Here is a 26,255-nt window from a genome sequence, read left to right as displayed (position 1 = left end):
TTATAAGCTCCGCCCCGAACGCTGCGTCATGACGTAGGGAGCGCGACGTCGCCAGAGGCCGCGCCTTAAAAATGTTCCCAACTTTTACTGGAAAGATGACGTCAGCCCCTCGTCAGAATGTACTCAACAGGAAAATTACACAGAAAAATGAGTGAACTCGTCTTATACTTGATAACTTTTGTTTTTCTATGTAATTGAAGCGTAGAACAATTAATCTAAGTGGAAACTTCAACTTCCTCTCAAGTCAAGTCAACTGTATTGTCAATTCCTGTATATTGTTCCAGATTAAATTGGAATTGAAAAAGCGTTTATCTCTGACTCACGGTGCAATAGTACAAAACAAATCAATAAAAAAATAAGACAAGTAATATAAGAGTAAGGCAAAACCACAACGTACAGAAAAGTTAAAGAAATTAAAAATGTGCAATGGAAAGGATATACTGTACAGTATGTGATCTCTAAAGATATATCATAAACACAAATGGACTAGAAAACAAGCCTGGTGGGACCGGGGCTTCTTTACACAGTGACTGTGAATATTAATATTAATATTAACAGTGTAAAAGTCAAGAGCTCAGTTTAGACAAAAAAGAAAGGAAAGACAAAACAATCCAAAAGGAGCAAATAGACCATGAGGAGAATAAAAACCAGAAATAGATTAGAAATTCATAAGAGACACACAAGGGAAGTTTGATTATTGATTATTTCACTTCTCCGTTCGAGTTCGACTCACCACGAGCTCTGACACGATTTGTACATGAATCTGTAGAAGACACAAGTCTATATGAAATTAACCTTGTGTTAAGACAAACATGTTTTATTTACAATGTAATCGAGAAGCACTACATTACCCACAATCCTAGTGTTACATCGTTGCCTCTGATTGGTTGGAAGTCGTTGGAAATGGCACCAGCAGTGGTTTATGGGATGAGTGTTTTCCTTCACTCTAAAATATGCTACCATATGGTGCCTATTTTTATTTTATTGTTTTTTTATTGTTTATTTATAATTTATTACAGATATCGCTATAATATTGTGATTATTACTGAGACCCGAGTACTGAATTCCGTTCTTTCAAGTCTAGTGAGCAGAATGACAAAAAAAAATAAACTTGAAATTAATTATGTAGCCCGACTCGGACCTTCGCCTTTGTTGTGCTCTGAACAAAATGTTTAATGGCAACAATTCATCTCGTGGTTATTGGCTCGGTTTCAGATTTTATGAAACGTCAATTTTCTAAGGCACCTTGAGTTGCATGTCTTTTACAATGTTTATGCTCCCAAAAGGAAGCACATTGCTCATCTCCGCAACTTAATAAAATTACTATAGAAGATTAAAAAGAAGAATTTTTTTATTTAGACATTTTATTTTAGTTTGTGTAAATTTTTCCCAAAAAATATAAAACATTGAGGTAATATAATTTCCCATCATATCAACATTTGTTGTTCCATCCAGATTCATTTTTGGCCATTTACAGTAAAGTTTTTGGGGACCTCTGAACTCCTTTGTCCCAGTCAGGATGCTGTGGTTTTCCACTGATCTGATTGGTCAGTAGTTGGACTGGTGACCGGCTTTAATCTCTCTGCGGAGCAGGTTAGGTGTTGAGCATCAGTTACCATGGTGATTTAACCCATTGAGAAGAGAACCAGCTTCGTACGACGGAAACCCAGAGTTAAACCTGAAGTTACCTCGAAAAGCGAAACATGTTCCTGTTAAAGGAACCCTGAGATAATGTATGTCGTGGTTTGGAACAATACAAATAAAAACTGAATTTAATTCCCAAAAAATTATTTGTATTCAAATAAACAAGAGGAATAAAAGGAAGAGGCCGGTTGTAAACAAAACACCAAATAAATCTTTAATGAAAGTCACATTTATCGACCATGGGAAGAAGAAAAAAAAAAACCATTTTGATCATACAAAGGTGAGACTGCAGCGAGCGTACCAGTGGTAGTCACAGGAGCATTCTGGAGAAGAACTCCGCAGAGCAACACGCCACCATTACAGCTAACCAGCAAAACTCAACTGCTACACAACTGCGCCTAGTGCACAAAAAACACATACAAGCAGGATTAGGATCAAGATTTTTTTAAAAATAAATGAAAAAAAGAGCAGAAGACACAGCTACTACAGTTCTGCAAACAATATCCTTTCCAATATCTGATGACTTTTATACTGACATGACAACATTCTCCACATCGACGACCTTCACCTCACAACTGCACTCAAGTTTAGTGTGTCGGGTTAAAAATGAACGGCTGTCCTCATTAATAAAGACAACCAAACATTATGATGCTGCGTTGACACCAAACGGACCTTTTTCCCCGCGGGATGAAGACGACGCAAGTAGATGTGAATTTGCGTCATTCGCCGGGGTTGACTTATTGAGCAAATATAAAATTCAATGAGAGTGAGATTTTCCCAAAATCAGACTGATGTTGTCAGGTTGTGTTTATTCGAGTTACTCGTGCGGGCGACGCAAAAATCAGCTTTGTGTTTTGGTGTGCGCAGCATCAGGAGACGTTTAATGAAACTTCTGAGGGACTTTTAATGTAATGAAATCTGTGAAATGAATTTATTTTCGTGTTTACGATGGTTTATGTCACTTGTGATGTTTTCCCCTTCACACTGAACAGGACGAGAAAGTAAATGGGTCTTTGTGATGATGTTTATGTCCCACTATAATCGACGCCACTGTCCCATCTAGCACAACCCGAGATTTACCATACGGGCCAGAAAACGTTGGATCTGGATCACGCACCCGGACAGAAGGTCATCAAACGTCTACATTTCCAACAATATCTGGACATGAATGTTTGTAATGAAGAAAGAAAGAACTGGCTTCATGATACAGGCCGTGGGGGAGGAGCTGAAAAGAACACGGCAACAAAACCGTCCTCCACATTTTGATATAAATCATAAAAACCTTCATATAAAAAGGAAATAAAAATCACATGTCATGAAGAAGCTGTTGGGGGAAGAGGGGCCAAATGAACGAAACAGACCGAAAGCTTGTAAAACACAGTAATAACCTTTTAAACCTGGACACTGTTGCGATGTGTTGGGATCCTGTCGGAGAAGTTCTGATGTCGTCACCTGATTCTGTCAGAACGAGAAGAGGAGACGGTTTCTTTACCGGACAATAAAGCCTCACAGATATAAATTAGATGGACATGGGTCGTGTGTTTCAAATGAGACGCTGCTCGTTAACATAACTGATCGGGAAAAATCATTTGACTTCTGGATCTCTGAAGGACAAAGATCCAGATTCAGACATATTTACGTGTCCGGTAAACATGTGGAGGAACTGCCGTGGACGCTGGGAATAAACAACCGTTTCCGATCCTGATGCCAATGTTTAGAACTTTTGTGACGTAACATCTTGTGCAACTCACCTGCTGCTGCGGTGCAGAGCTCTACGGGGAGTCACCTCCATTCTCCGCTGCTGACTTGGGCGGGCTTTTGGACCGGGACCTGGACTCTCTTTTGGAGGCCGGGGTGCGGCTCCTGGACCGAGACTTGGACTTGGACTTGGATTTGGACTTGGATCTTGACCTGGAACGAGATTGGGACTTGGCCTTGGCCTTCTTGTTCCGGGGCGAGTGGGACTTGGATCTGGAGTAAGAGCGGGACTTGGACCTGCTGCGGGAGTGGGACCGGCTGCGGGAGCGGGACCGGCTCCTGCTGCGGGACCGGCTGTGTCTCTTGCGCCTCGGGCTGCGGGAAGAGCTGCACACACAGTGGGTTGAGTTATTGTCTACATTTATTAAAAACGTGCACAGATTTGAGAACCTACGTTAAAGGAGGTGTTCGAAAGACGACTCCAGAAGTTGCGTACAGATTTCGTGTGGACAATAGCAAGAGGACCAAATTTCCCCGTTGCGGGACGAATGGAGGTTTATCCGTGTTTGCCCCCGCCCCCCCTGAAATATCAAATTGACTTTAATAAAAAATATGTTTTATGTGAAGTCATCCCGGGTCACGTTCCTTATACGCCCTATCCCTCATTCCGGTTCGAAAGATTGTTGCTGAAACTGATCGTGATTTGGGAGCCCCCCCCCCCCCCAGTAAACCGAGGGAAACACTGGTTTATCTTATCTTATTCGGGATCTTGGCTTTTTTTCAAGAATTGGGGCAAATAACTTGATAACTTGACTCATATCTGCACAAACACAACATGTGGAAGACGCGAGGGTCAGACGATGGAGGCTCGTGGGGGGGGGGGGGGCTCCACGAGGGCGCCTGTTTTGCATCAGGTCATTGACGAGCTGATCAGTGGATCTCACAAGTCAAACCGCCTCGTTCCTCGATGAGTTCCGTCTCTCGTTTCCGTCCAACGCACAAACTTTGAATCCACTAAACTTGTTCTCACCTTCTGCTGCGGCGGCCGGAGCCCCCGTGCTTCCGGGTCGAGCCTCCCCGCCGCCCGCCGCCGCCTCCGCCGCCGCCGCCGCCTCCGCCGCCGCTGTGGTGGGAGTCGGGCGGTCGTCCGTACCGGGCCATCTGCACCCGGAGCTCGCGTCCGTCCAGGAGCGCGCCGTCCATCGCGTCCATCGCGTCCTCGGCGTCCCGCTTGTCGTGGAAGCGCACAAAGGCGAAGCCGCGGCTCTCTTTGGAGTAGCGGTCGCGGGGGATGTAGACGTCGCCGACGCGGCCGTACTTCTCGAACACCCGCCGCAGCGTCTCCGGGGACGTTCGGTACGTGAGGTTGTCCACTTTCAACGAAGTCATGCCGTCGACATCCGGCGGAGGCCGACCGTAACTCATGGCGATTAGCCCGCGCGAGGCCTGGCGGCCTTCCTCGAGTCAGGCGAGAACGTGACGACGACGTGGAGGAGAACGAGTCCACGCAGATTCACAGAGTTTCTAACTCGATCAGATTTCACCTGTGGGGAATCGGAGGCGGTCGAATCGCAGAGTGTCGGTGTTTGTTCGGAACCGTCGTGTCCGTCGTGTTCTGCTGCTGCTGCTGCTGCCCCGAGCCCGGGAGGAACTTCTTCTTCTCCTGCAGCAACGAGGCGCCCGTCGGAGTTATACTCGCAGCACTGGCGCCCCCTTGTGGAATTTAAATGTGTCGTATTTTCAAAATAAAAGCCCCGAATAAACTGACGACATAAAGCTACGTAAGATTATTATTATTATGGTTATTATTGATCTGTCTAATCATGCGTATAGCTAAATTGTATCCCATTTACAGTTCCTGGCCTACTTAATGAAATTAAACACGTTTATTGTTACTTTATTGTTACACTTTACACATGTTAAAAAAAAGCTATTTTGAGTGTTGTTATCGGAAGTTGTGTGTATCCCACCGGAAACTCATCAGAAGAAGAAGAAGGGGAAGTTGTGCGGGTTTGCTAAGTAACTAGCATGCTAGCTGTAGCCTCACCTTAAAAAGATGTGAATATTTATACAAAAGCGAACCAATCAACCAGCTGCCAGTGTGATATTTAAAATATATGTTATTTGAAGACTACATTTTAAACATCAGTACTGAAATTAAACTGGAAAAAAATAAATAAAAAGAATCCACAAACACAACAAAGGGACTTGTATCAACTTCCGTGAAGTTCCGCTGCTCCGAACGTTTGTACATCTGCGATTTCATGCTAGCAGCACAAGCTAATGAGCTAACGAGTCAGCTGATGCCCTCACATGACAGCGGTCTCTTCGGCTCCGGTCCCCGTTCCCCGGTGCTGCTGCTGCGGTGGCGTGACATTAGTCCACACGGCCGGTTCCACGCGACGGACACCGTCATGTTGGAGTTGTTCTAGGGGCCACGCGGGGACGAAGGACGGGTCCACGAGCGGCTAACTGATGCTAAAAACAAACTAGTTGACACAAAGAGGAGAGCGTTGTTAGCTACGCGTCTTCAGCAGGTGGGTAAGTTGAGTCCGAGTTGTTTTTCCTTCTCTAGCTTCACGTTACAACACGGAAAGACACTTTTGTCTCATGCTAACGATTAGCAACGGTCTCGATTCTTTCCTCGCCATTTTTAATAATCGAACTCCGAAAGAAAATCAGCTAGTTAAATGCGTTTGTGGGTTTTAATCAGACATTACTCCTGGTAGAATATACATTTATATCTTGCTGTATTCCAAATGAGCAGCTTTATACATCGGCATAAAACAATGTAATCCAACGACCCTTGATTTTAATGTAGTTTAACCTAAAGTTTGAACTGGACCGTCGGTTTCCGCGAGTCTGTTGGCGACGAGCTGTGAAAACCAACTAACAAAAGTTATTTTAACGACATAAATGAATACATGTTGAAGGCCGAAGTCTTTAGAAGGTTCTCTCCAATCACGAACGTCTGAAAGATTTCTCATGAGTCGTCACAATCTTCCAAGTCCGTGTGTGTTTCTGATAAAACAACGGTTTCTCTGATGGAGTTTGGTTCATAGGTGGAAAGTTTATAATTTGAATGTATTTTTGACTATGGATTGTTATAGTGAGAAACTTTCTGGACTATTACACATTTCTTTTATTTGTTTGTCTTCCTTTAACTGCACATTACAATACAAAAAGACACTTTTTGTAATTGGGCATCACATGTTTTTATCCCAACAACTCTTCTTTTAACCTAAAGTTTGGACCCGACCGTCGGTTCCATCGAGTCTGGTGGCGACGAGCTGTGAAAACCAACTAGCAGAAGTCATTTCAACAAGAAAAAGTGAAACATGTTGAAGTCTTTAGGATGTTCTCTCAACTCATAATGAGTCGTCATAATATTTGAGTCCGTGTGTGTTTGGTTAAAAGTATATTTTTGACTCAGGATTTTTACAGTGTGGACATATCTTTGACTCTTCTCTTATTTGTGTTTCTTCTTTCCATCTCTCTTCAGATGTGCTGTTCTCCGCGGTAGATCTCTATAATTCACTTCCTCAAGTCGTTTCCACAAAGAGTTTCCAAAATGACTCCGGAGGGGAAGATGCTGTTGAACATCGTCATCTTGGGCTTCGGCTTCATGTTCATGTTCACTGCCTTTCAGACATGTGGCAACATAGAGGTAGGCTGGACTCACTGACTGACTGCTGCACAATCCAGAGTCATCACATATCATTTACAAAGACTCCAGACTCTCAGTCACATGTCTCCGTCTTTCACAGCAAACGGTCATCAAGAGCTTCAACAGCACAGAGTTCCACGGGAGCGGATACACGAGGTCAGATGTTGATATGCTCACGGCCTCATAAACATTTTGTGATACAGTGTTTGCACAAATGTTAGGCCCAGAGCACAAAATTGCTATGGACCCTACCAGAGTGGATACAGACCCCGAGTCACCTTTCCTTAATCAGATCTGTCGCACTCCCTGACGGATAATCGAATTGTAGGTTAACGACGTCGGGAGCAAAGTTCACTTCAGTGTGCAGCAGCAGGTCAGGATTTCAGGTCACGACCTACATGACCGGTCTCTGTATCTTAACTCGTCAGATTATTCGTCTTCTTCACGGGGACAGAACTCACGACAGTAGTTTTAAAAGGTCGAGGGTCTGATTAGTTTTTATGTGCTGGGTAGTTGGCGTGCACACCATGGCCGGCCCAAGGAATAAGCAATCTAAGCGGCTGCTTAGGGCCACCCGGGGGGGCCCCCCATGCCCAATGTATCTATAGGCAGGATACAGCCATCGTCACTCAGACAGTTGATGGAAAAGACAGTAGCATATAAAGTTAAAGATAAAGACAATGTCACAATAAAGGACATCTGTGACTAATTTCAATGTTTTACCAAAAACATTCAGCCGTCAAACAAGTCTTCGGTTCAGTCAGGGTATCTTCAGCTAACGTAAGCTAAGAAAATATAACGACAGCTAGATTCCACTCAGTACTGTATCACTTTGAATATTAAAGTGCACAGTAACGCTGGACCACTACTGTGAGTTTTGGCTACTTTTAAGATTGAAAACCATCGAAGCATAAAGGCCGACCTTGGTATGATGCAGGTAACACAGCTACAACTAAATCAATTGATAACGGGTGTGTTAGATTTACAGAAGGTGTGCGAACGATCAAGCACTGACACTAGTATTAGCGGCGGTGAGGTGGCCCAAATCAAATTCTGCTTAGGACCCCATAAAGGTTCGGGCCAACTCTGGGTAGGTTAGGGTGCACGTTGCCCTCTACTGTTCTCATGAACCGTCCTGTCTTCCGTCACTCAGCATGGCCATCATCTATGGGGTTTTCTCGGCATCCAACCTGATCGCCCCGTCAGTGGTGACTGTGATTGGACCGCAGCTCTCCATGTTCTTCAGTGGACTTTTGTACAGGTGAACACGCACCGACGTCACGCTTCACCCGCCTCCACTTCTTCATGCTAAATCCGGCTTCTAACGCGTCTTCCTGCCGTTGTTTTTCCACAGCGGCTACATCGCCATGTTCATCTACCCATACACCTGGAGCTTCTACACTGCGTCGGTGTTGGTCGGAGTAGGAGCAGCAGGTGACAACACCTTACCCAACAAACTATATATTTTTTTAAAGTTGAGAATAGATAATCCTCTTCTCATGTGTGTTTCGATCTTTTCACCGTTGTGCTGCAGTGCTCTGGACGGCTCAGGGAAATGTGCTCGCCATCAACTCCACGGACAACACCATCGGAAGGAACAGCGGCATCTTCTGGGCGCTGCTGCAGTTCAGGTGAACCCGGGGTTAGGATCAGGGTATGAGGCACCATGACCCTCTGGGGCCCGACAGGCCCGTTCAGTAATCTGTCCTCTCTTTTATCTGTGCGTCTTGAGATCAAAATGTCAACATCCTTCATCTCTCTGCAGCTTGTTCTTTGGGAATCTCTACATATATTTCTCCTGGCACGGACACGTTCACATCACAGGTGAGAACCGACGTGTTACAGTGTGCTCGTTCGTCAGGTTCCGTCTGTTTCCACGCTGACTTCTCACGTTTGAAGAGACCAACTCACTCGCGTTTGTTTGTGTCAGACAAAGACAGACAGACGGTGTTCATCTCTCTCACGGTGATCAGCCTGGTCGGCTGCTTCCTCTTCTTCCTGATCCGGAAGCCGGACCGGCAGCCGTCTCCCTCCGAGGTGACCGAGTCCCTGCTGCAGGCCGAGTCCATAGAGTCCGTCGAGAGGTGGGTCTGGTTCGGCGTGTGTTTGTCCTTTTGTTAGTTTTTACAGGCCAGTAAAGGTCCTGGGAAATATTTTTAAGACCAAACCTTCCGGTTGTCGACCGCGTCTCATCTTGCAGCTCTCTGTTTCCCTCCCTCGCAGTTCACCTCGCCCCGGCCTCTGCTCACAAGCTCTGGACGCTTTTCGTAAGTTTTACCAGATGAACCTCTGTGTCATGAGGTTTTGGCAAAAACTGTCTCTCATATTAACACCCACTTTGTCGTTTTGCAGTTCAAGGGTGTAAGATATTTGTCACCAGAGAGATGCTGCTGCTCAGCATCTCCATCGGATACACAGGTGGGTGTGTTGAGACATGTGCTGCCAGCGGAGGTTTGAGTCAAACTCAGATGGACGTGGAGGATGTAACTGTGCTCCGTCTGTGATCCGTCAGGTTTGGAGCTCACCTTTTACAGCGGTGTGTACGGGACGTGTATCGGAGCCATGACGGGCTTCGGCAAAGATGCGAAGAGTCTGATCGGCATCTCCGGGATTTTCATCGGCATAGGCGAGATCCTAGGTGAGTCCTCCGAGAGGCCGAGCACAACGGCCCGAGCAGCGTCACGAGTTCTGCACAGGTTTGTTCACTTTGTCCGTCCTCTGTGTGGCCAGGAGGGGGCGTGTTTGGGATGCTGAACAAGAGCCAGCGGTTCGGGAGGAACCCCGTGGTGCTGCTGGGCCTCGTCACTCACTTTGTCGCCTTCTACCTGATTTTCCTGAACATTGCCAGCGACGCTCCTCTGGCCCCGGAGGCGGGAACTGACCAGCAGGCCTACATCACCCCGAGGTACGAGCAGACCTGAGGGATCTTTGGGCCACGTGAGGAAACCCCGAGGCGTCTTGTTGACTTTACTGTTTGTGTGTTTTGCGGCTCAGTGTTGCCGTGGCGATGCTCTGCAGCTTCCTGCTGGGTTTGGGCGACAGCTGCTTCAACACTCAGCTCCTCAGCATCATCGGTTTGATGTTCCGCGAAAACAGCGCTCCCGCCTTCGCCGTGTTCAAGTTCATCCAGGTGACGTGTGAACACATAAACTAAGTCGACGCGGTGAATATGAGACGGACGTTGATATATTTGGATTGTAAATCATGACGCGTTGTTGTTGTTGTTTTCCTCTGCAGTCCATCACGGCCGCGCTCGCCTTCTTCTACAGCAACTACCTGCTGCTGCACTGGCAGCTGCTCATCCTGGTCGTGGCCGGTTTCCTGGGCTCCATGTCGTTCTTCGTGGCCGATTGGTTCGCCGAGTCCGCCAGGCGGCAGTCGGACTATGACAGCATCTGATCTGGTGGGGCTGAGGATGAGAGAGCACAGCTGAGGCAGCCAGGGATGATGAAGGTACCCCAGCTTCATGCTGACAGACACTGACGGAGCCGGCACCAGAACCGAATGTTCCTATTGATCTCAACATTTATCTGTAGCAAATCTCAAGGCGTGTGGGGGTGGGGGGTGATATATATCTCATTAAGTTTCATCATTATGTGAAGAGTTCATTATTCAATCAGGGCAAAATACAAAGACACACTTGGCATGATGGGTAAAGAGTTATTTAAGTATCGAGCACTTAACTGGAGGCGTAATGGGAAGGAAAAAGAACTATGGTGATGGATCCGTCAGCTGCTCAGGTGAAGATTCTTCAATAATAAGTCTGCTGTTATTCTGTAGTTAGTTTTTTTTCCTCAAAAAGCCCCATGAAGAGACCAGAGCAGACACTGAACGTGTGCCACTGGCGCACATCAACGCCGCGTGTTTCTTATTCCATTGTTTCTAAAAGCTGCTGGGTCACACACACACACACACACACACACACACACACACACACACACACACACACACACACACACACACACACACACACACACACACACACACACACACACACACACACACACACACACACACACACACACACACACACACACACACACACACACACCTGCTGCCACAAATAATACAAAAATGAAACTATATACCTCTGAGGTGTAGAACTACAAGCGCTAAGCGCGATCCACTCCAAAAATTGAATGGGTTCTTCCTTTGGGTCGCGTCCCGCCACAGAATCTCATGGAAATGGGTTCAGTAGTTTTGGAGTGATGCTGCCGACAGACAGACGGAACCAGAGACGCAGACAGTTTGTACGAACTTCTTCTTTTTATTCAAACGCCCTAAAAAACGACACATTGATGGATTTGATTACAGTAAAAAAAAAAAAAAAAACGGACTGACCCTTTAAAAGTTCCTCCGCTCTCGTGGGCCATCGGAAGCAGCCGCACAAATCCAGCCTGGGAACGCTGACGGAACGGCCGCCGCTGCCTCCACGCATCAGTCGAACGAGGCCGTTGTGTTTGTGTCTCGACCGTCTGTCCGACGTCGTCAGCTCCTGTCACGAGGCGTCACAATCGTGAGAAAGTCATTAACCAGCTGAGCTTTTCTCTGCTGCGGCCGCCAGACGCGACTCTGCGGTTTAAAGACATTTACAGAAGCGGTTTAAAGGGAAACGCCGGGAAACACAGTACGCTTCCTTTCTTTTATTGTTGGAGAGTGAAACTTTGACCGTCTCTCTCTCGTGTTATGCTGTTTTTTTTTCTTCTGTTGCTGCTGGTCCCTCATCATCATAAACCAAGTCCTCCGTAATTGGTTTAGCTGTAATAAGATCCAGATGATCCTCGACATACCAGGAAACTTCTGAAATCACAAGTGGGTGACTGCGTTTAGTTCAGATTAAAAGAACCCACGGCTGTTTGGTTTGTGCCACAAAGAAAAAGAAAATCAGTCCCTTTCTTCTTCTTCTTCTTCTTCTTCTTCTTCTTCTTCTTCTCCTTCGCTGCTGTTTCTCGCGTCTTTCAACTTTCGGGCGAAGGTTTCAAAACGGGTAAATAATCTGGTGACGACACTTCCAGAGTTTTTAAGCGACGTTCGTCTCTGGAGATTAAGTGTCGGTGAAGTCGAGCCTCCATCTTGGAGGAGGAATTTTCCACGAGGTTTGACGGAGACGCCCGACGTCCCACGGGGTGAATTTTTAAATCACTTTGGTGACGATGAAATGAACAGACAGTCAGAAGATCCAGAAACACAATTTCCCATAATGCAAGTAGGCATCATCATGTCTATCCCGACCTCACGCAGCAGCTGACTGACGTTGTGGGAGGAAATACGCTGATGCACTTTGGTCAGAAACGCCGAACTGAAACGTAACGTTTTGTCTCTTTAGAGGAGGCTTCCACAGGACACGTTTCGTCAAGCGGACGCGACCTGACGCGACCCTGACGTGACCCTGACGTGACCCGGACGTGACCCGGACGCGACCCGGACGTGACCCTGACGCGACCCTGACGCGACCCTGACGCGACCCTGACGCGACCCTGACGCGACCCTGACGCCACCCTGACGCCACCCGGACGCGACCCTGACGCGACCCTGACGCGACCCTGACGCGACCCTGACGCGACCCGGACGCGACCCGGACGCGACCCTGACGCCACCCTGACGTCACCCTGACGCGACCCTGACGCGACCCGGACGCGACCCTGACGCCACCCTGACGCCACCCTGACGCCACCCTGACGCCACCCTGACGCGACCCGGACATGACCCTGACGCGACCCGGACGCGACCCGGACGCCACCCTGACGTCACCCTGACGTCACCCTGACGCCACCCTGACGTCACCCTGACGCGACCCTGACGTGACCCTGACGTGACCCGGACGTGACCCGGACGCGACCCGGACGTGACCCTGACGCGACCCTGACGCGACCCTGACGCGACCCTGACGCGACCCTGACGCGACCCTGACGCCACCCTGACGCCACCCGGACGCGACCCTGACGCGACCCTGACGCGACCCTGACGCGACCCTGACGCGACCCGGACGCGACCCGGACGCGACCCTGACGCCACCCTGACGTCACCCTGACGCGACCCTGACGCGACCCGGACGCGACCCTGACGCCACCCTGACGCCACCCTGACGCCACCCTGACGCCACCCTGACGCGACCCGGACATGACCCTGACGCGACCCGGACGCGACCCGGACGCCACCCTGACGTCACCCTGACGTCACCCTGACGCCACCCTGACGTCACCCTGACGCGACCCTGACGCGACCCTGACGCGACCCTGACGCGACCCGGACGCGACCCGGACGCGACCCTGACGCCACCCTGACGCCACCCTGACGCCACCCTGACGCGACCCGGACATGACCCTGACGTGACCCGGACGTGACCCGGACGTGATAAATGCCGCCGAAGGGGAGGGACCGAACCGTGGACCTGAACTTTAATCTTTCTCTGTTTTTTGTTTTATCACATTGGTCATCGCAGCAGTACAGTGACTCTCTGTCTCGTCCTTTTCCTTTTTAAATCTCCAGCGAACATTCCCCTCGAGTCATTTCTCATTGCAATCTGACCTGATCGAACACTGACCCGAGGACGCGTCGTCTTTAACTGACAGCTCTATGTTGCGGGAAAAAAGACAACACTGACCTGATGCTGTAGTTTTGTTTTTTTTCTTCTTCTTCTTTTGTTGAAAGTGTCAATTTATGAATGACATCACATATTCTGTGTAATTTATTGCCAAATGAAACGCGAGGAGTCGGGTTTTGCCCACGTTCTGTTTCATCTTTCATGCAACGGCAACGTATGTAATGTATCTCAAGGATATTAAGGGAACTGCATGTGTACTTTAAAGATGATTTTATACTTGAATGTTGTAATTAAAAAAGACACCAACCTTTGCTTTGCTTGTTTTTATCATCAATAAAATGTTATTTTGAAGTTTTGAACTGGATTCTTCACCGACACGAACAGGAGCCTGAATTCATTTTACATTTAATTACAAACCATGTTTTTCTATGCTCACGTGTAATTGACATTAAAGCTACAGTGTGTAATATTTAGAAGAACTTATTCACAGAAATTTAATATATTGTCCATATCTCGTCATATATGAGTTAGATATAGTTCCATGAGTTGGACCGACCTCCGTTTCTACGTCGTGTTGAATATGGTTGTTGAACTAAACGGTCCAGAACACGTCGCGTTGAATTTTCAGACGCTGCCGGAAACCGGACATGGAATCAGCGGTGCGCCACCATAAAGTGTCCCCTGTCAGTAGCTCAGTTGGTTGCGGTTTGTAACTGTACCACCAGATGCCGCCAGAAAATTACAAAAATGACATTGTTAAAAATCCAGACCGTAGCAACAGTTTAGTTATTGAAGTGACGTATTTGCATCTGCACCTGCCTCCAGGAAGCATGGGAGCATGCTCCATGCGCCATCATCCATCATGTGACCTCCACCCTCAGGGGAGATACACAAGGGAGGCTAGGAATTAATATCACTTACAATATGCAAAAGCTGTTGTACCAAGACAACAGTGCCCTTGTTACCCTGACGCTGCCTGGACACAATAAAGAGTGATATAAAAACAGAATGAAGTCGATTTAAAATCTTTTTATTGTCGATAAAATTTGATTCACCTCCACTGTATACAGGTGGCAGCGTTTGTTTCAGAGGCAGATTTTTCAAGATGAAAATATTTTCATGACACTTTGTTAAAACAGCTTCGCAGATTTACCATGACGTTTATTTTGCTGGTTACAATTACATCTGAACATACATAATAAAAAGGTTATAGCTTGCAGAGCTCACATGTTCACAGGATCACACATTCAGAGGTTGATTGGTCTCTGTCGACATCGTCTTCGCCGTCATCGTCTTCGTAGTAAATGTGGTCGTAGTTATTGTCTTCGTCATTGTCTTTTTCATTGTCTTCGTCATCGTCTTTTTCATCGTCTTCCTAGTAAATGTGGTCGTAGTTATTGTCTTCGTCATCATCTTCTTTGTCACTGGTTGAAGTTGGTCGGATGATTTCAATGATCATGATTCGTTTGGGATTCCAGACACAATTCTCCTCCGCTCCGCTCTTCACCATCCCACAGTTGGGTGGCACCCAGGCGGTGTTGTATCCGTGGTCATGCCAGCTCTTCTGAAGTGGGTGACCCTGGTGGTTGATGGCGACCACTTTTCCCACATTGACCACGACCTTAATGACGACCCTGTCACTCTCAGGGTGATCGATGGGATAACGGCTCGCTTTCTTCAGGTCTCTGCTGAGGTAGACGCCGCGGCCGAGCATCCCACCTGCAGACTGACGAAAACCTGTGGCCTTGATCAATCCAGCGTTCTTCCTGGTGGTCCCGTGGTACATGACGTAGGTTCTATCACTAACTGGCGCAGGCTCAGAGGGTCCGAGCCGAAATGCCCCAGCAGGCGGATCAAAGTCGTCTTCAGCCCATTGGAAGCGGTTCATGTTGTTGGCAGCAGCTCTGTAGTTCATTACTGTGAAAAGACTTTTTTTGCTGCAAAGAAACAAAAGCTGAAAATGAAGAAATGATTCAATGATGCTTCTCAAATATTTTCATTTAAATAAATGTCAACAATGTTACATCACATCAACAAACACAACGGTGGTGGAGTCTATGGGTCAATGATAATAGTATTAAATATTTACACATTTGCAGTTTTACAAACGAACTGTCCGTGGCGACAAAAACACCGAAGGTCACGGAGTCGCACTCACACCTCTGCCAACGCCAGCAGGCCTTGAGCTCAGTCAAGGAGATTCAAGGAGTGTTTGTGAGTTAGTCTCTGCAGCTTGATTGAATTCAAGGACTGTTGGACCTTGAGCTCTTCTCAGTGACATTCTCCTTCATGCCAGTGAATGTTACATTTAATCTAATAACATATTCTGAGAAAAGTCCCTGTTCTGCTGCAGCTTCTCACTCGGCGTTAACTGGGTTCAGATTTGTGCTGTTTCCGGCCTGAAGACGCCAGGATCCATCTGCTTCTATCAACCAGGAAGTCAGTATTTCACAGAAGGCGTAAGAGTAAACGTTCCGTCAGTCCAGCGTCAGATCCATATACGTACAGTTAAGATGATATTTACTTCTAAAAAGCAGATTGTTAAGGTGAAAAACAAAGTGAGTGTTCACGTACCTCTGCAGGTTTGTCCAAGAGTGCAGAGTGTGAGCGTGTGCGTCGTTATAAGAACATTCAGGTTCGGGGGAGGAACTTCCAAAGATGTTCTCTTTTGTCTCATGTCTGACATTGTTTCAAAACCTTTGTTTACAGTGAGGACAGATTCATGTAGGTGTGGTCAACACAGTAGTGACTGTAGTGATTGATGTGAGCACCCGATTTACGGGACTTTCCAATGTTAAAACAGATTATTATTATTATTATTATTTGGTCTTCGTAGTGACTGTGGTCGTAGTCATTGTCCTTGTCATCATTGGTTGAAGTTGGTAAGATGGTTTTAATAATCTAGATTCAGTTTGGGATCCCAGACACAATTCTCTCCCAACCCGCTCTTCTGCGTTCCACAGTTGGGTGGCACCCAGGCGCTGTCGTGAGGCGTCTTTCACTTTCGTTTCACGTCTGGGATTGTTTCATAACTTTCGTTTACAGTCAGGATATCCTCGTGTGGGAGGGGTCAACACAGTAGTGGCTTTAGTGATTAATGTGAGCACATGACTCAGAATTTTCCAGTCTTAAAACATATAATTTACTCGGTGGGTACCTTCAGAAAATGATGAATATTACAGTTATTCCCAGATGCTCATGTTCAGCGGCAGATGGGTTTGGAATCTTAACACCTGTCACATCCACATTCCATTTTACTAAAGAGTGAAATGAAAACAGAGTAAAGTCTGTGGATCGTCTACATCAACTGTGACAAAAGATCTGTAAAAGACACGTTGGTTTTAAATCTTTTTATTGTTGATTCGTCAAAATGTGATTCATCTCCACTGTATAAAAGTGGCAGCAGTTGATTCAGAGGCAGATTGCTCAAGATGAAAATATTCTCATGACACTTTGTTTAAACAGCTTCGCAGATTTACCATAATGTTTATGTTGGTTACAGTGACATCTGAACATGCAATATAAATTGTAAACAGCTCGCAGAGCTCACATGTTCACATGTTCACATGGTCACACACAAAGATGGAGATTGTTCTTCGTCCTCATCGTCGTCATTGGTTGAAATTGGTCGGATGAGTTTAATGATCTGGATTCGTTTGGGATTCCAGACACAATTCTCCTCCGCTCCGCTCTTCACCATCCCACAGTTGGGTGGCACCCAGGCGGTGTTGTATCCGTGGTCATGCCAGCTCTTCTGAAGTGGGTGACCCTGGCGGTTGATGGCGACCACTTTTCCCACTTTCACAACGACCTTAATGACGACCCTGTCACTCTCAGGGTGACCAATGGGATAACGACTCGCTTTCTCCAGGTCTCTGGTGAGGTAGACGCCGCGGCCGAGCATCCCACCCACAGACTGATGAAAACCCGTGTCCTGGATGGACCAGGCATGGTCCCTGGTGGTCCCGTGGTACATGACGTAGGTTCTACCACTAACAGGCTCAGAATGTCCGAGCCGAACTGCCCCAGAGGGCAGATCAGAGTCGTCTTCAGCCCATCGGAAGCGGCTCATGTCGGCGTCAGCAGCTCTGTTGTTCGCTACTGTACAAAGACTTCAGGAGAATTTGAAGCAAAGAAAAGAAACAGAAAACCATAAAATTAAGAAATGATTAGATGACACATGAAAATATTTGGTAGTCTCAAATATTTTCATTTAAAGGTGACATATTGTGCAATAATCACTCTTTCAGTTTTTATGCACATAAATGTGTGCATCTATAAACCGTACAAGCTGCATCTCTGAACAACTGGTTCAGATTTCTCTCCCACTGTGATGTCACAGTTGGACTCTTTTGGGGGTAACCCCGCCTGCAATCTGAGAACCTCCACTTCTCTGGTGAAGGGGCGTGACATTTCTTTAACTTTTTAAAAGCGGTTGACTAATCACAACAGACTGGACCAGCTGGCCAATCAGGGTAGACTGGGGTTCATCAGGAGGGGGCGGGGCTAAATGAAAATAGGCGTTTTGGACAAAGAGGAGCTGCAGGAATGGGCAGGATGAGAACACTGATGCCTTTTTCTGAACATTAAAGTGTGTAAAACCCTTTCAAGTGGTCACACAAACTAAAAGTATGAACCTGAATATGAGTATAATATGTCACCTTTAAATAAATGTCCACAATGTTACATCACATCACCAAAAACAACGGTGGTGGAGTCTGAGGGTCAATGATAAAAGTAATCAATATTTTTGTCTGTGGCGACAAAAACGAAACCTCTCTTAAACTAGAATTAAGAGTCGAGCCAACGTCCAGCAGCAGTGGTGTAAAGTGACGAAGTACAAGTACCTTGTTAGAGTACTTAATTAGATTTTGGGAGTATCTATACTTTACTTGAGTTTTTATATTTATTTCAACTTTTACTGTTACTCAAGACATTATAAATAAAATTGAAGAATTTAATTTATGGCAGTTTTGTTTCTTTGCACTTTTGCTTTTGATACTTAAGTACATTTCAATATCTCACAAATAATTTTGTTACATTTGATGTGAAGCTACTTTAAGACTTTTACTAAAGTAATCTTCTCATGGATAACTTCTATTTTTACCAGAGTAGCTTTCAAGTAATAGATCTTAACTTTTACTTAAGTATAGTATGTGAGTACTTTATACACCATCGCCCATTCAAGGAGATTCAAGGAGTTTTTGTGTGTAATTTGCAGCGGCTTGATGGAAATCAAGGACTGTTGGGCCTTGAGCTCTACTCAGGGACATTCTACTTCACGATACTAAATGTTACAGAGCACAAAGTCTAACAAGCGTCAAATCCTCATACGTACAGTTTAGATTTGATATTTACACTAAAAAAAACAGATTTTTAATGGGAAAACAAAGTGAGTGTTCACGTACCTCAGCAGGTTTGTCCAAGAGTGCAGAGTGTGAGCGTGTGCGTCGTTTTGAGAACACTCAGGCTCGGGGGGGGGGGGGGGGGGGGGGGGCAGCTCCACATTGAGGGGTGACATGGACGGCTATTAATACCCTCGTCTTTCCCTTTCGTTTCACGTCTGGGATTGTTTCATAACTTTGGTTTACAGTCAGGATATCCTCGTGTGGGAGGGGTCAACACAGTAGTGACTTTAGTGATTAATCTGATCACTTTCCAATCTTAAAACACAGATTAATTCATTTTCACTGCTCGGTGGGTGCCGAGTAATATTACAGTTATTCCCAGATGCTCATGTTCAGCGGCAGATGAGTTTGGAATCTTAACACCTTTCACATCCACATACCATTTGAATAAAGAGTGAAATAAAAACGGAGAGTAAAGTCTGTGGATCGTCTACATCAACTGTGATAAAGCTTCTTTAAAAGACAAGTTGGTTTTATGTATTTTTATTGTTGATTCATCAAAATCTAAATTACCTTCCTTGTATACAGGTGGCAGCAGTTGTTTCAGAGGCAGATTTTTCAACTCCTGAACATGTTCTCTTTTGTCTCATGTCTGACATTGTTTCAAAACCTTTGTTTACAGTGAGGACAGATTCATGTAGGTGTGGTCAACACAGTAGTGACTGTAGTGATTGATGTGAGCACCCCACTTACGGGACTTTCCAATGTTAAAACAGATATTATTATTATTTTTTGGTCTCCGTAGTGATTGTGGTTGTAGTCATTGTCTTCATCATTATTGGTTGCAGTTGGTAAAATGGTTTTAATAATCTAGATTCAGTTTGGCATTCCAGACACGATTCTCTTCCGACCCTCTCTTCACCATCCCACAGTTGGGTGGCACCCAGGCGGTGTTGTATACATGGTCATGCCAGCTCTTCTGAAGTGGGTGGGGTTGACAAAGTTACATTGTAGCAAAATGAAATTTATTTACAAAAATACATTTGAACATACAGATAAAATATGTAGCTTATCACCATAACAACCCCTGTTGATGTCAGAGTTTGCTGTAGTTGCCTGGTAACCTTTCCCTTCTTGATCCCCATACTCCTTTGAAGGTCATCCTCGCCCAAGTGGCTTCATTGTCCAGGGTTTCCAATGCCCATCTTGCTTGGACATTAGACACATAGATTGTGATGTCGTCCATGAACCCTCGTAGCGCAGGCTGGACGAAACCCGTCTCCAACACTCCAACAGTTACATGTTCTGCTGCTGAGATGAGGAGGTTCATACCCATGACAGACAGGATGGGCCAGATGGCGCACCCTATTGGGATCCCCTTCTGCAGGTCCTGCAAGCTGTTTGTGAACCGACCCTCCTAAGTAGCTGGTGATGTGTCCTTCATAGCCATTGGGATGTAGTAGTGGTCGAGTCCTTCTTGAATGAGCTCATGTGGGGCTGATCCATAGGCATTTGCAAGGTCAAACCAGACAACTGGTAGGTCGCCTTTCTTCTGCCTTTGATTGTTGATTCTTTAAAATGTGATTCACCTCCACTGTATAAAAGTGGCAGCGGTTGTTTCAGAGGCAGATTTCTCGAGATGAAAACATTCTCATGACACTTTGTTTTTAGGCATTTATTTTGCTGGTTAAAGTGACATAGTAGCAGAATGAATGCCTTTTTTTTATCCAAACATACAACAATACATTGGAACATACAGATTACATTGGCCTCATATTACCATACCAACCCGAGTTAGAGACTGGGGTTGGTTGGATGGTCGCAATGATCTGGATTCGTTTGTGATTCCAGACACAATTCTCCTCCGCTCCGCTCTTCACCATCCCACAGTTGGGTGGCACCCAGGCGGTGTCGTATCCGTGGTCATGCCAGCTCTTCTGAAGTGGGTGACCCTGGTGGTTGATGGCGACCACATTTCCCACATTGACCACGACCTTAATGACGACCCTGTCACTCTCAGGGTGACGAAGGGGATAACGACTCGCTTTCTCCAGGTCTCTGCTGAGGTAGACGCCGCAGCCGAGCATCCCACCTGCAGACTGACGAAAACCTGTGGCCTGGATGGACCACGCCTTCTCCCTGGTGGTCCCGTGGTACATGACGTAGCTTCTACAACTAACTGGCGCAGGCTCAGAAGGTCCGAGCCGAACTGCCCCAAAGGGCAGCTCGAGGTCGTCTTCAGCCCATTGGAAGCAGCTCTGTAGTTGATTACTGTGAAAAGACTTCAGGAGGATTTGCTGCAAAGAAACGAAAAGCGAAAAACTGAAAATTAAGAAATGATTCAATGATGCTTGACAACATTTAAAGTTACAGTTTCAACTATTTGCAGTTTAACAAACGAACTGTCCGTGGCGACAAAAACACTGAAGGTCACGGAGTCGCACTCACACCTCTGCCAACGCCAGCAGGCCTTGAGCTCAGTCAAGGAGATTCAAGGAGTGTTTGTGAGTTAGTCTCTGCAGCTTGATTGAATTCAAGGACTGTTGGACCTTGAGCTCTTCTCAGTGACATTCTCCTTCATGCCAGTGAATGTTACATTTAATCTAATAACATATTCTGAGAAAAGTCCCTGTTCTGCTGCAGCTTCTCACTCGGCGTTAACTGGGTTCAGATTTGTGCTGTTTCCGGCCTGAAGACGCCAGGATCCATCTGCTTCTATAAACCAGGAAGTCAGTATTTCACAGAAGGCGTAAGAGTAAACGTTCCGTCAGTCCAGCGTCAGATCCATATACGTACAGTTAAGATGATATTTACTTCTAAAAAGCAGATTGTTAAGGTGAAAAACAAAGTGAGTGTTCACGTACCTCTGCAGGTTTGTCCAAGAGTGCAGAGTGTGAGCGTGTGCGTCGTTATAAGAACATTCAGGTTCGGGGGAGGAACTTCCAAAGATGTTCTCTTTTGTCTCATGTCTGACATTGTTTCAAAACCTTTGTTTACAGTGAGGACAGATTCATGTAGGTGTGGTCAACACAGTAGTGACTGTAGTGATTGATGTGAGCACCCGATTTACGGGACTTTCCAATGTTAAAACAGATTATTATTATTATTATTATTTGGTCTTCGTAGTGACTGTGGTCGTAGTCATTGTCCTTGTCATCATTGGTTGAAGTTGGTAAGATGGTTTTAATAATCTAGATTCAGTTTGGGATCCCAGACACAATTCTCTCCCAACCCGCTCTTCTGCGTTCCACAGTTGGGTGGCACCCAGGCGCTGTCGTGAGGCGTCTTTCACTTTCGTTTCACGTCTGGGATTGTTTCATAACTTTCGTTTACAGTCAGGATATCCTCGTGTGGGAGGGGTCAACACAGTAGTGGCTTTAGTGATTAATGTGAGCACATGACTCAGAATTTTCCAGTCTTAAAACATATAATTTACTCGGTGGGTACCTTCAGAAAATGATGAATATTACAGTTATTCCCAGATGCTCATGTTCAGCGGCAGATGGGTTTGGAATCTTAACACCTGTCACATCCACATTCCATTTTACTAAAGAGTGAAATGAAAACAGAGTAAAGTCTGTGGATCGTCTACATCAACTGTGACAAAAGATCTGTAAAAGACACGTTGGTTTTAAATCTTTTTATTGTTGATTCGTCAAAATTTGACATAGTAGCAGAATGAAATGCCATTTTTTTTATCCAACATCCAAAAATACATTTGAACATACAGATTACATTGGTCACATATTACCATAACAACCTGAGTTAGAGACTGGGGTTGGTTGGATGAGTTTAATGATCGTGATATGATTGGGATCCCAGACACAATTCTCCTCCAACCCGCTCTTCACCATCCCACAGTTGGGTGGCACCCAGGCGGTGTTGTATCCGTGGTCATGCCAGCTCTTCTGAAGTGGGTGACCCTGGTGGTTGATGGCGACCACTTTTCCCACTTTCACCACGACCGTAATGACGACCCTGTCACTCTCAGGGTGTTCGATGGGATAACGACTCGCTTTCTTCAGGTCTCTGCTGAGGTAGACGCCGCGGCCGAGCATCCCACCTGCAGACTGACGAAAACCTGTGGCCTTGATCAATCCAGCGTTCTTCCTGGTGGTCCCGTGGTACATGACGTAGGTTCTACCACTAACTGGCGCAGGCTCAGAGGGTCCGAGTCGAACTGCCCCAGCAGGCAGATCAAAGTCGTCTTCAGCCCATTGGAAGCGGTTCATGTTGTTGGCAGCAGCTCTGTAGTTGATTACTGTGAAAAGACTTCAGGAGGATTTGCTGTAAAGAAACGAAAAGCGAAAAACTGAAAATTAAGAAATGATTCAATGACGCGTGACAACATTTAAAGTTACAGTCTCAAATGTCTGTGGTGACAAAAACAACTAGAACTGCAAGTAGTGTATGACGGGGTCCAAGCTCTGGCGATCACCCCATGCCTGGCGACCCGTAGAGTCTGAGAAATCTGAACAGGAAACACGACAGCGAGGAGGCAACCGTCGGGAAAATTCTTTTAATAAGTTTTTGTCAGCTCCATCTGGAGATGCTACATACTGAGTTTCGAGGAGTTTGAAAAAGTAGGTTTTCAATGAATCGTGATTCAGCGCTCCACCATGACTTTTATCTCCGGAAAAATAAGAATAATCTTCTTCAGCTTCTATGACCAGGAAGTCCGTGTTCGACAGAAGTGACTCACTACTTGAAGACAGTGAACGTTACAGAGCACAGATCCTCTTACGTACAGTTGAGACCATATTTACTTCTACAAAGCAGATTTTTAAGGTGAAAAACAAAGTGAGTGTTCACGTACCTCTCCAGTTTGTCCAACAGAGCAGAGTGTGTGTGTGTGTGTGTGTGTGAGCGTCGGTTGAAGAACACTGAGGCTCGGGGGAGGAAGTCCTCTGAACTCCTCTGATCGTGGGGCCGTCTCTCACGTCCGGGATTGTTTCATAACTTTCGTTTACAGTCAGGACAGATTTGTGTGGGAGGGGTCAACACAGCAGTGACTTCAGTGATTGACGTGATCACTTTCCAATCTGTAATAGAAAATATTCTATATACTGTGACTCCCCCCACCTTCTTCCCTAACCTCGACCCCTGTTGTCTACAGCTCTCTGCTCGAGCGTCGTCACCGTGAACTCCCTTCGTCTCATCACTATGAAGCTCTGCTGACCATAGACCACAGTGCTGGAATAAAAAACTTCGACGAAATCCACTTTGTTCATGGAATCTTTATTCCAGCCTCTCCCCCGGACACACGGAAGATTTTCCACGACGAATCTTAAAAAAAAACATTTTTTTCTTTCTTTTTACTGCTCGTTGCTTAGAAACGCTCCGTCTCCATCTCCTGAGCTGAAGGACAAAGGGCGACGACTAATCATTGTGAGTCGGGACAGACTTTTCTTGCCTTGTCGTTATGTGTTCATACTGCACACGGTGTAGTGAGGTGGTTTTTTGGTTCTCATTATACAGAGCCAGGACCACACCGAAATCAAAATTCCAGTTTTCCGGCACAGAAGCGACAGCTGGCGGACTGCGAAGGAATATTCTCTGAATTTTACAAATCGTTAATTGGATAAAAATTTGCTTGCTGCCCCTTTAAATGTTGGTGTGGCTCTGGAAAAAGGGGCGGAGCCAGGAATGTTTGATGTCTTTCTTCAACATAGTTTATTCAACATGTTCACTGATTTCACAGAGAATAATCCATGAAAACTATCAGACACATTCAACTGTTTGTTTTCATGTTTCATGGTGCGAAGCTGCTTTGAGTGAGTCAAAAATGTCCAGGAGCTTTCATTGATCTGCCAGAGTTATTTTCTAGGCAGATCCCCAACAAACAATGTTCAGCCTGGCATTGCTTCATAACTTTGGTGTACAGTCGGGGCAGATTCACGTGGGTGTGGTCAACACGCCTCTTTCTCCAGGTCTCATCATCACATCTGCAGACTGACGAGAACCCGTGGACAGATTTCAACCATAGCGCGTGATGTAGTTCCCTTCAGCATCGGGAGAGACCCGGCGTGGAGTCGTGACGAACTGGAGCCTTTGTCCGCGCCTCAGCGCGTCCCCTCCCCCTCCGGTCACTTTGCGACCGCGTGGCTCTTCATGTGCAGCCTCACGTACGTCTTCCGGTGGAAGCTCTTCCCGCAGACGCCGCAGCGGTGCAGCCTCTCCCGGTCGTGCGTGCTGCCGTGCTGCTTCAGCGACGAGCGGTCGGCGAAGCTGCGGCCGCAGACGCCGCACGCGTACGGCTTCTCGCCCGTGTGCGTGCGGACGTGCCGCAGCATGTTGTGTCGGCAGTTGAACGACTTGCCGCACTCGCCGCACAGGAACGGCTTCTCGCCCGTGTGGATCCGCATGTGCGTCTCCAGGTTCCGGTGGCTGTCGAAGCACTTGCCGCACACGTCGCACACCTTCCCGTTCTTGTGGCTCTTCAGGTGGAGCTTCAGGCTCTCCTGCGAGTCAAAGTGCGTCCCGCAGACGCCGCACAGGTCCGTGGCGTGAGTCTTGGCGTGATTCACCAGCGACACGACAGAGTGGAACATTTTCCCGCACACTTCACAAATGGCCTGAGTCTGTTGCTTCTTCGACGACAGACTCTCGACCTTCCTCGCGTCGCCGCCGCCGCACTCGGTCACGCCTGCGGACGTGTCATCCGGGTCCAGGCTCTTCTTGGCCACGTGCACCAGCAGGTGGCGCTTCAGCGTGGAGTAGTCACTGAAGCGCCTGCCGCAGACGGAGCAGGCGTACGGCTTCTCGCCCGTGTGGATGCGGATGTGTCGCGTCATGTTGTGGCGACAGTTGAAGGATTTTCCGCACTCGCCGCAGTGGAACGGTTTCTCCCCCGTGTGGATCCGCATGTGCGTCTCCAGAGACCTGGTTCCGCCGAAACACTTCCCGCAGACGCCGCAGATTTCGGCTCTCACGTGCGTTTTCACGTGAACCTTGAAGCTCTCGTCCGTCTCCAGCCGCTCGCCGCAGACGCCGCACACGTCGCTGGGGTGAACGTGCATGTGGTTCACCAGGGAGACGACGGCGTGGAACGTTTTCCCGCAGACTTTACAGCAGATTCGCGATTTGTTTTTTCTCTCCGAGTGCTGTTTGAGAGCAGCCCTCGGCAGACGAGGCCCTTTCTTCTTCTTCTTCTTCTTCTCCGTCTGTTTGCCCGTGCTGTCGTTGCCGCTGTCGCTGTCGCCGCTCAGAGACGCCGCGCTCGCGGCCCACTCCTCCCCGCTGTCGTCGCGCTCGGCTGCAGAGCCACCGGACGAAGCCCCGTCGCTGTGGAGCACCTGTCGCTGCCCGGCCGATGTGCTCGGCACAGGATCCCCTCCTCCTCCTCCCACTCCTC

The 26,255-nt window shown here is 46.9% G+C and overlaps 4 protein-coding genes across 5 annotated transcripts; 1 reads left to right on the top strand and 3 right to left on the bottom strand.

The window, feature by feature from the left end:
• Positions 1-1,835: 1,835 nt before the first annotated feature.
• srsf2b (serine and arginine rich splicing factor 2b) lies at positions 1,836-5,023 on the bottom strand. Its single transcript, XM_035615968.2, has 3 exons — positions 4,373-5,023; positions 3,396-3,729; positions 1,836-3,102 (listed from the first exon to the last, which is right to left on the bottom strand). Exons 1-2 carry the CDS (start codon positions 4,765-4,767, stop codon positions 3,417-3,419), a joined length of 708 nt encoding a protein of 235 aa, XP_035471861.1. The 5' UTR covers positions 4,768-5,023; the 3' UTR covers positions 1,836-3,102; positions 3,396-3,416.
• A 303-nt stretch (positions 5,024-5,326) lies between these two features.
• mfsd11 (major facilitator superfamily domain containing 11) lies at positions 5,327-13,904 on the top strand. Of its 2 annotated transcripts, none has more exons than XM_035615862.2 (14): positions 5,327-5,879; positions 6,845-7,009; positions 7,110-7,165; positions 8,163-8,270; positions 8,364-8,443; positions 8,544-8,640; positions 8,775-8,833; positions 8,940-9,093; positions 9,233-9,276; positions 9,362-9,427; positions 9,522-9,647; positions 9,740-9,914; positions 10,004-10,139; positions 10,247-13,904. In XM_035615862.2, exons 2-14 carry the CDS (start codon positions 6,914-6,916, stop codon positions 10,406-10,408), a joined length of 1,359 nt encoding a protein of 452 aa, XP_035471755.2. In that variant the 5' UTR covers positions 5,327-5,879; positions 6,845-6,913; the 3' UTR covers positions 10,409-13,904. The 2 variants fall into 2 exon arrangements, with proteins under 2 accessions (XP_035471755.2, XP_035471754.2); XM_035615861.2 differs by having other exon boundaries at positions 5,328-5,883.
• A 663-nt stretch (positions 13,905-14,567) lies between these two features.
• Positions 14,568-23,879, bottom strand: LOC118288982. The gene is made up of 8 exons (XM_047328180.1): positions 23,718-23,879; positions 22,662-23,188; positions 20,666-21,110; positions 20,049-20,298; positions 18,962-19,053; positions 17,152-17,665; positions 14,955-15,363; positions 14,568-14,900 (listed from the first exon to the last, which is right to left on the bottom strand). The coding sequence occupies exons 2-8, from the start codon at positions 23,131-23,133 to the stop codon at positions 14,785-14,787; spliced, it is 2,298 nt and encodes a 765-aa protein (XP_047184136.1). The 5' UTR covers positions 23,134-23,188; positions 23,718-23,879; the 3' UTR covers positions 14,568-14,784.
• Positions 23,880-24,550: 671 nt separating this feature from the next.
• LOC118289102 (zinc finger protein 239-like) lies at positions 24,551-26,255 on the bottom strand. Its single transcript, XM_035615805.2, has one exon. The coding sequence runs from the start codon at positions 25,918-25,920 to the stop codon at positions 24,988-24,990; it is 933 nt and encodes a 310-aa protein (XP_035471698.2). The 5' UTR covers positions 25,921-26,255; the 3' UTR covers positions 24,551-24,987.

The sequence above is a fragment of the Scophthalmus maximus genome, chromosome 17 (assembly GCF_022379125.1).
Source record: "Scophthalmus maximus strain ysfricsl-2021 chromosome 17, ASM2237912v1, whole genome shotgun sequence".
Classification (NCBI taxonomy): Eukaryota; Metazoa; Chordata; class Actinopteri; order Pleuronectiformes; family Scophthalmidae; genus Scophthalmus; species Scophthalmus maximus.
The sequence above is the reverse complement of the archived record's forward strand: the minus strand, read 5'-3'. Positions and strand labels throughout refer to the sequence as shown.

What these genes read in the sequence shown, in the direction of transcription:
- mfsd11 (XM_035615862.2), top strand. Translation starts at nt 6,914, where the DNA reads ATGACTCCGGAGGGGAAGATGCTGTTGAACATCGTCATCTTGGGCTTC. An exon ending in CGGACACGTTCACATCACAG is followed by an intron (nt 8,834 to 8,939) that starts GTGAGAACCGAC and finishes TGTTTGTGTCAG; the next exon opens with ACAAAGACAGACAGACGGTG. An exon ending in CATCTCCATCGGATACACAG is followed by an intron (nt 9,428 to 9,521) that starts GTGGGTGTGTTG and finishes GTGATCCGTCAG; the next exon opens with GTTTGGAGCTCACCTTTTAC.
- LOC118288982 (XM_047328180.1), bottom strand. Translation starts at nt 23,133, where the DNA reads ATGAACCGCTTCCAATGGGCTGAAGACGACTTTGATCTGCCTGCTGGG. An exon ending in TCTTGGACAAACCTGCTGAG is followed by an intron (nt 17,666 to 18,961) that starts GTACGTGAACAC and finishes ATTCTCCTGAAG; the next exon opens with TCTTTGTACAGTAGCGAACA. An exon ending in CCAATGACGACGATGAGGAC is followed by an intron (nt 15,364 to 17,151) that starts GAAGAACAATCT and finishes TCTGAGCCTGCG; the next exon opens with CCAGTTAGTGATAGAACCTA.
- LOC118289102 (XM_035615805.2), bottom strand. Translation starts at nt 25,920, where the DNA reads ATGCACGTTCACCCCAGCGACGTGTGCGGCGTCTGCGGCGAGCGGCTG.
- srsf2b (XM_035615968.2), bottom strand. Translation starts at nt 4,767, where the DNA reads ATGAGTTACGGTCGGCCTCCGCCGGATGTCGACGGCATGACTTCGTTG. An exon ending in TCCGGCCGCCGCAGCAGAAG is followed by an intron (nt 3,730 to 4,372) that starts GTGAGAACAAGT and finishes CTGTGTGTGCAG; the next exon opens with CTCTTCCCGCAGCCCGAGGC.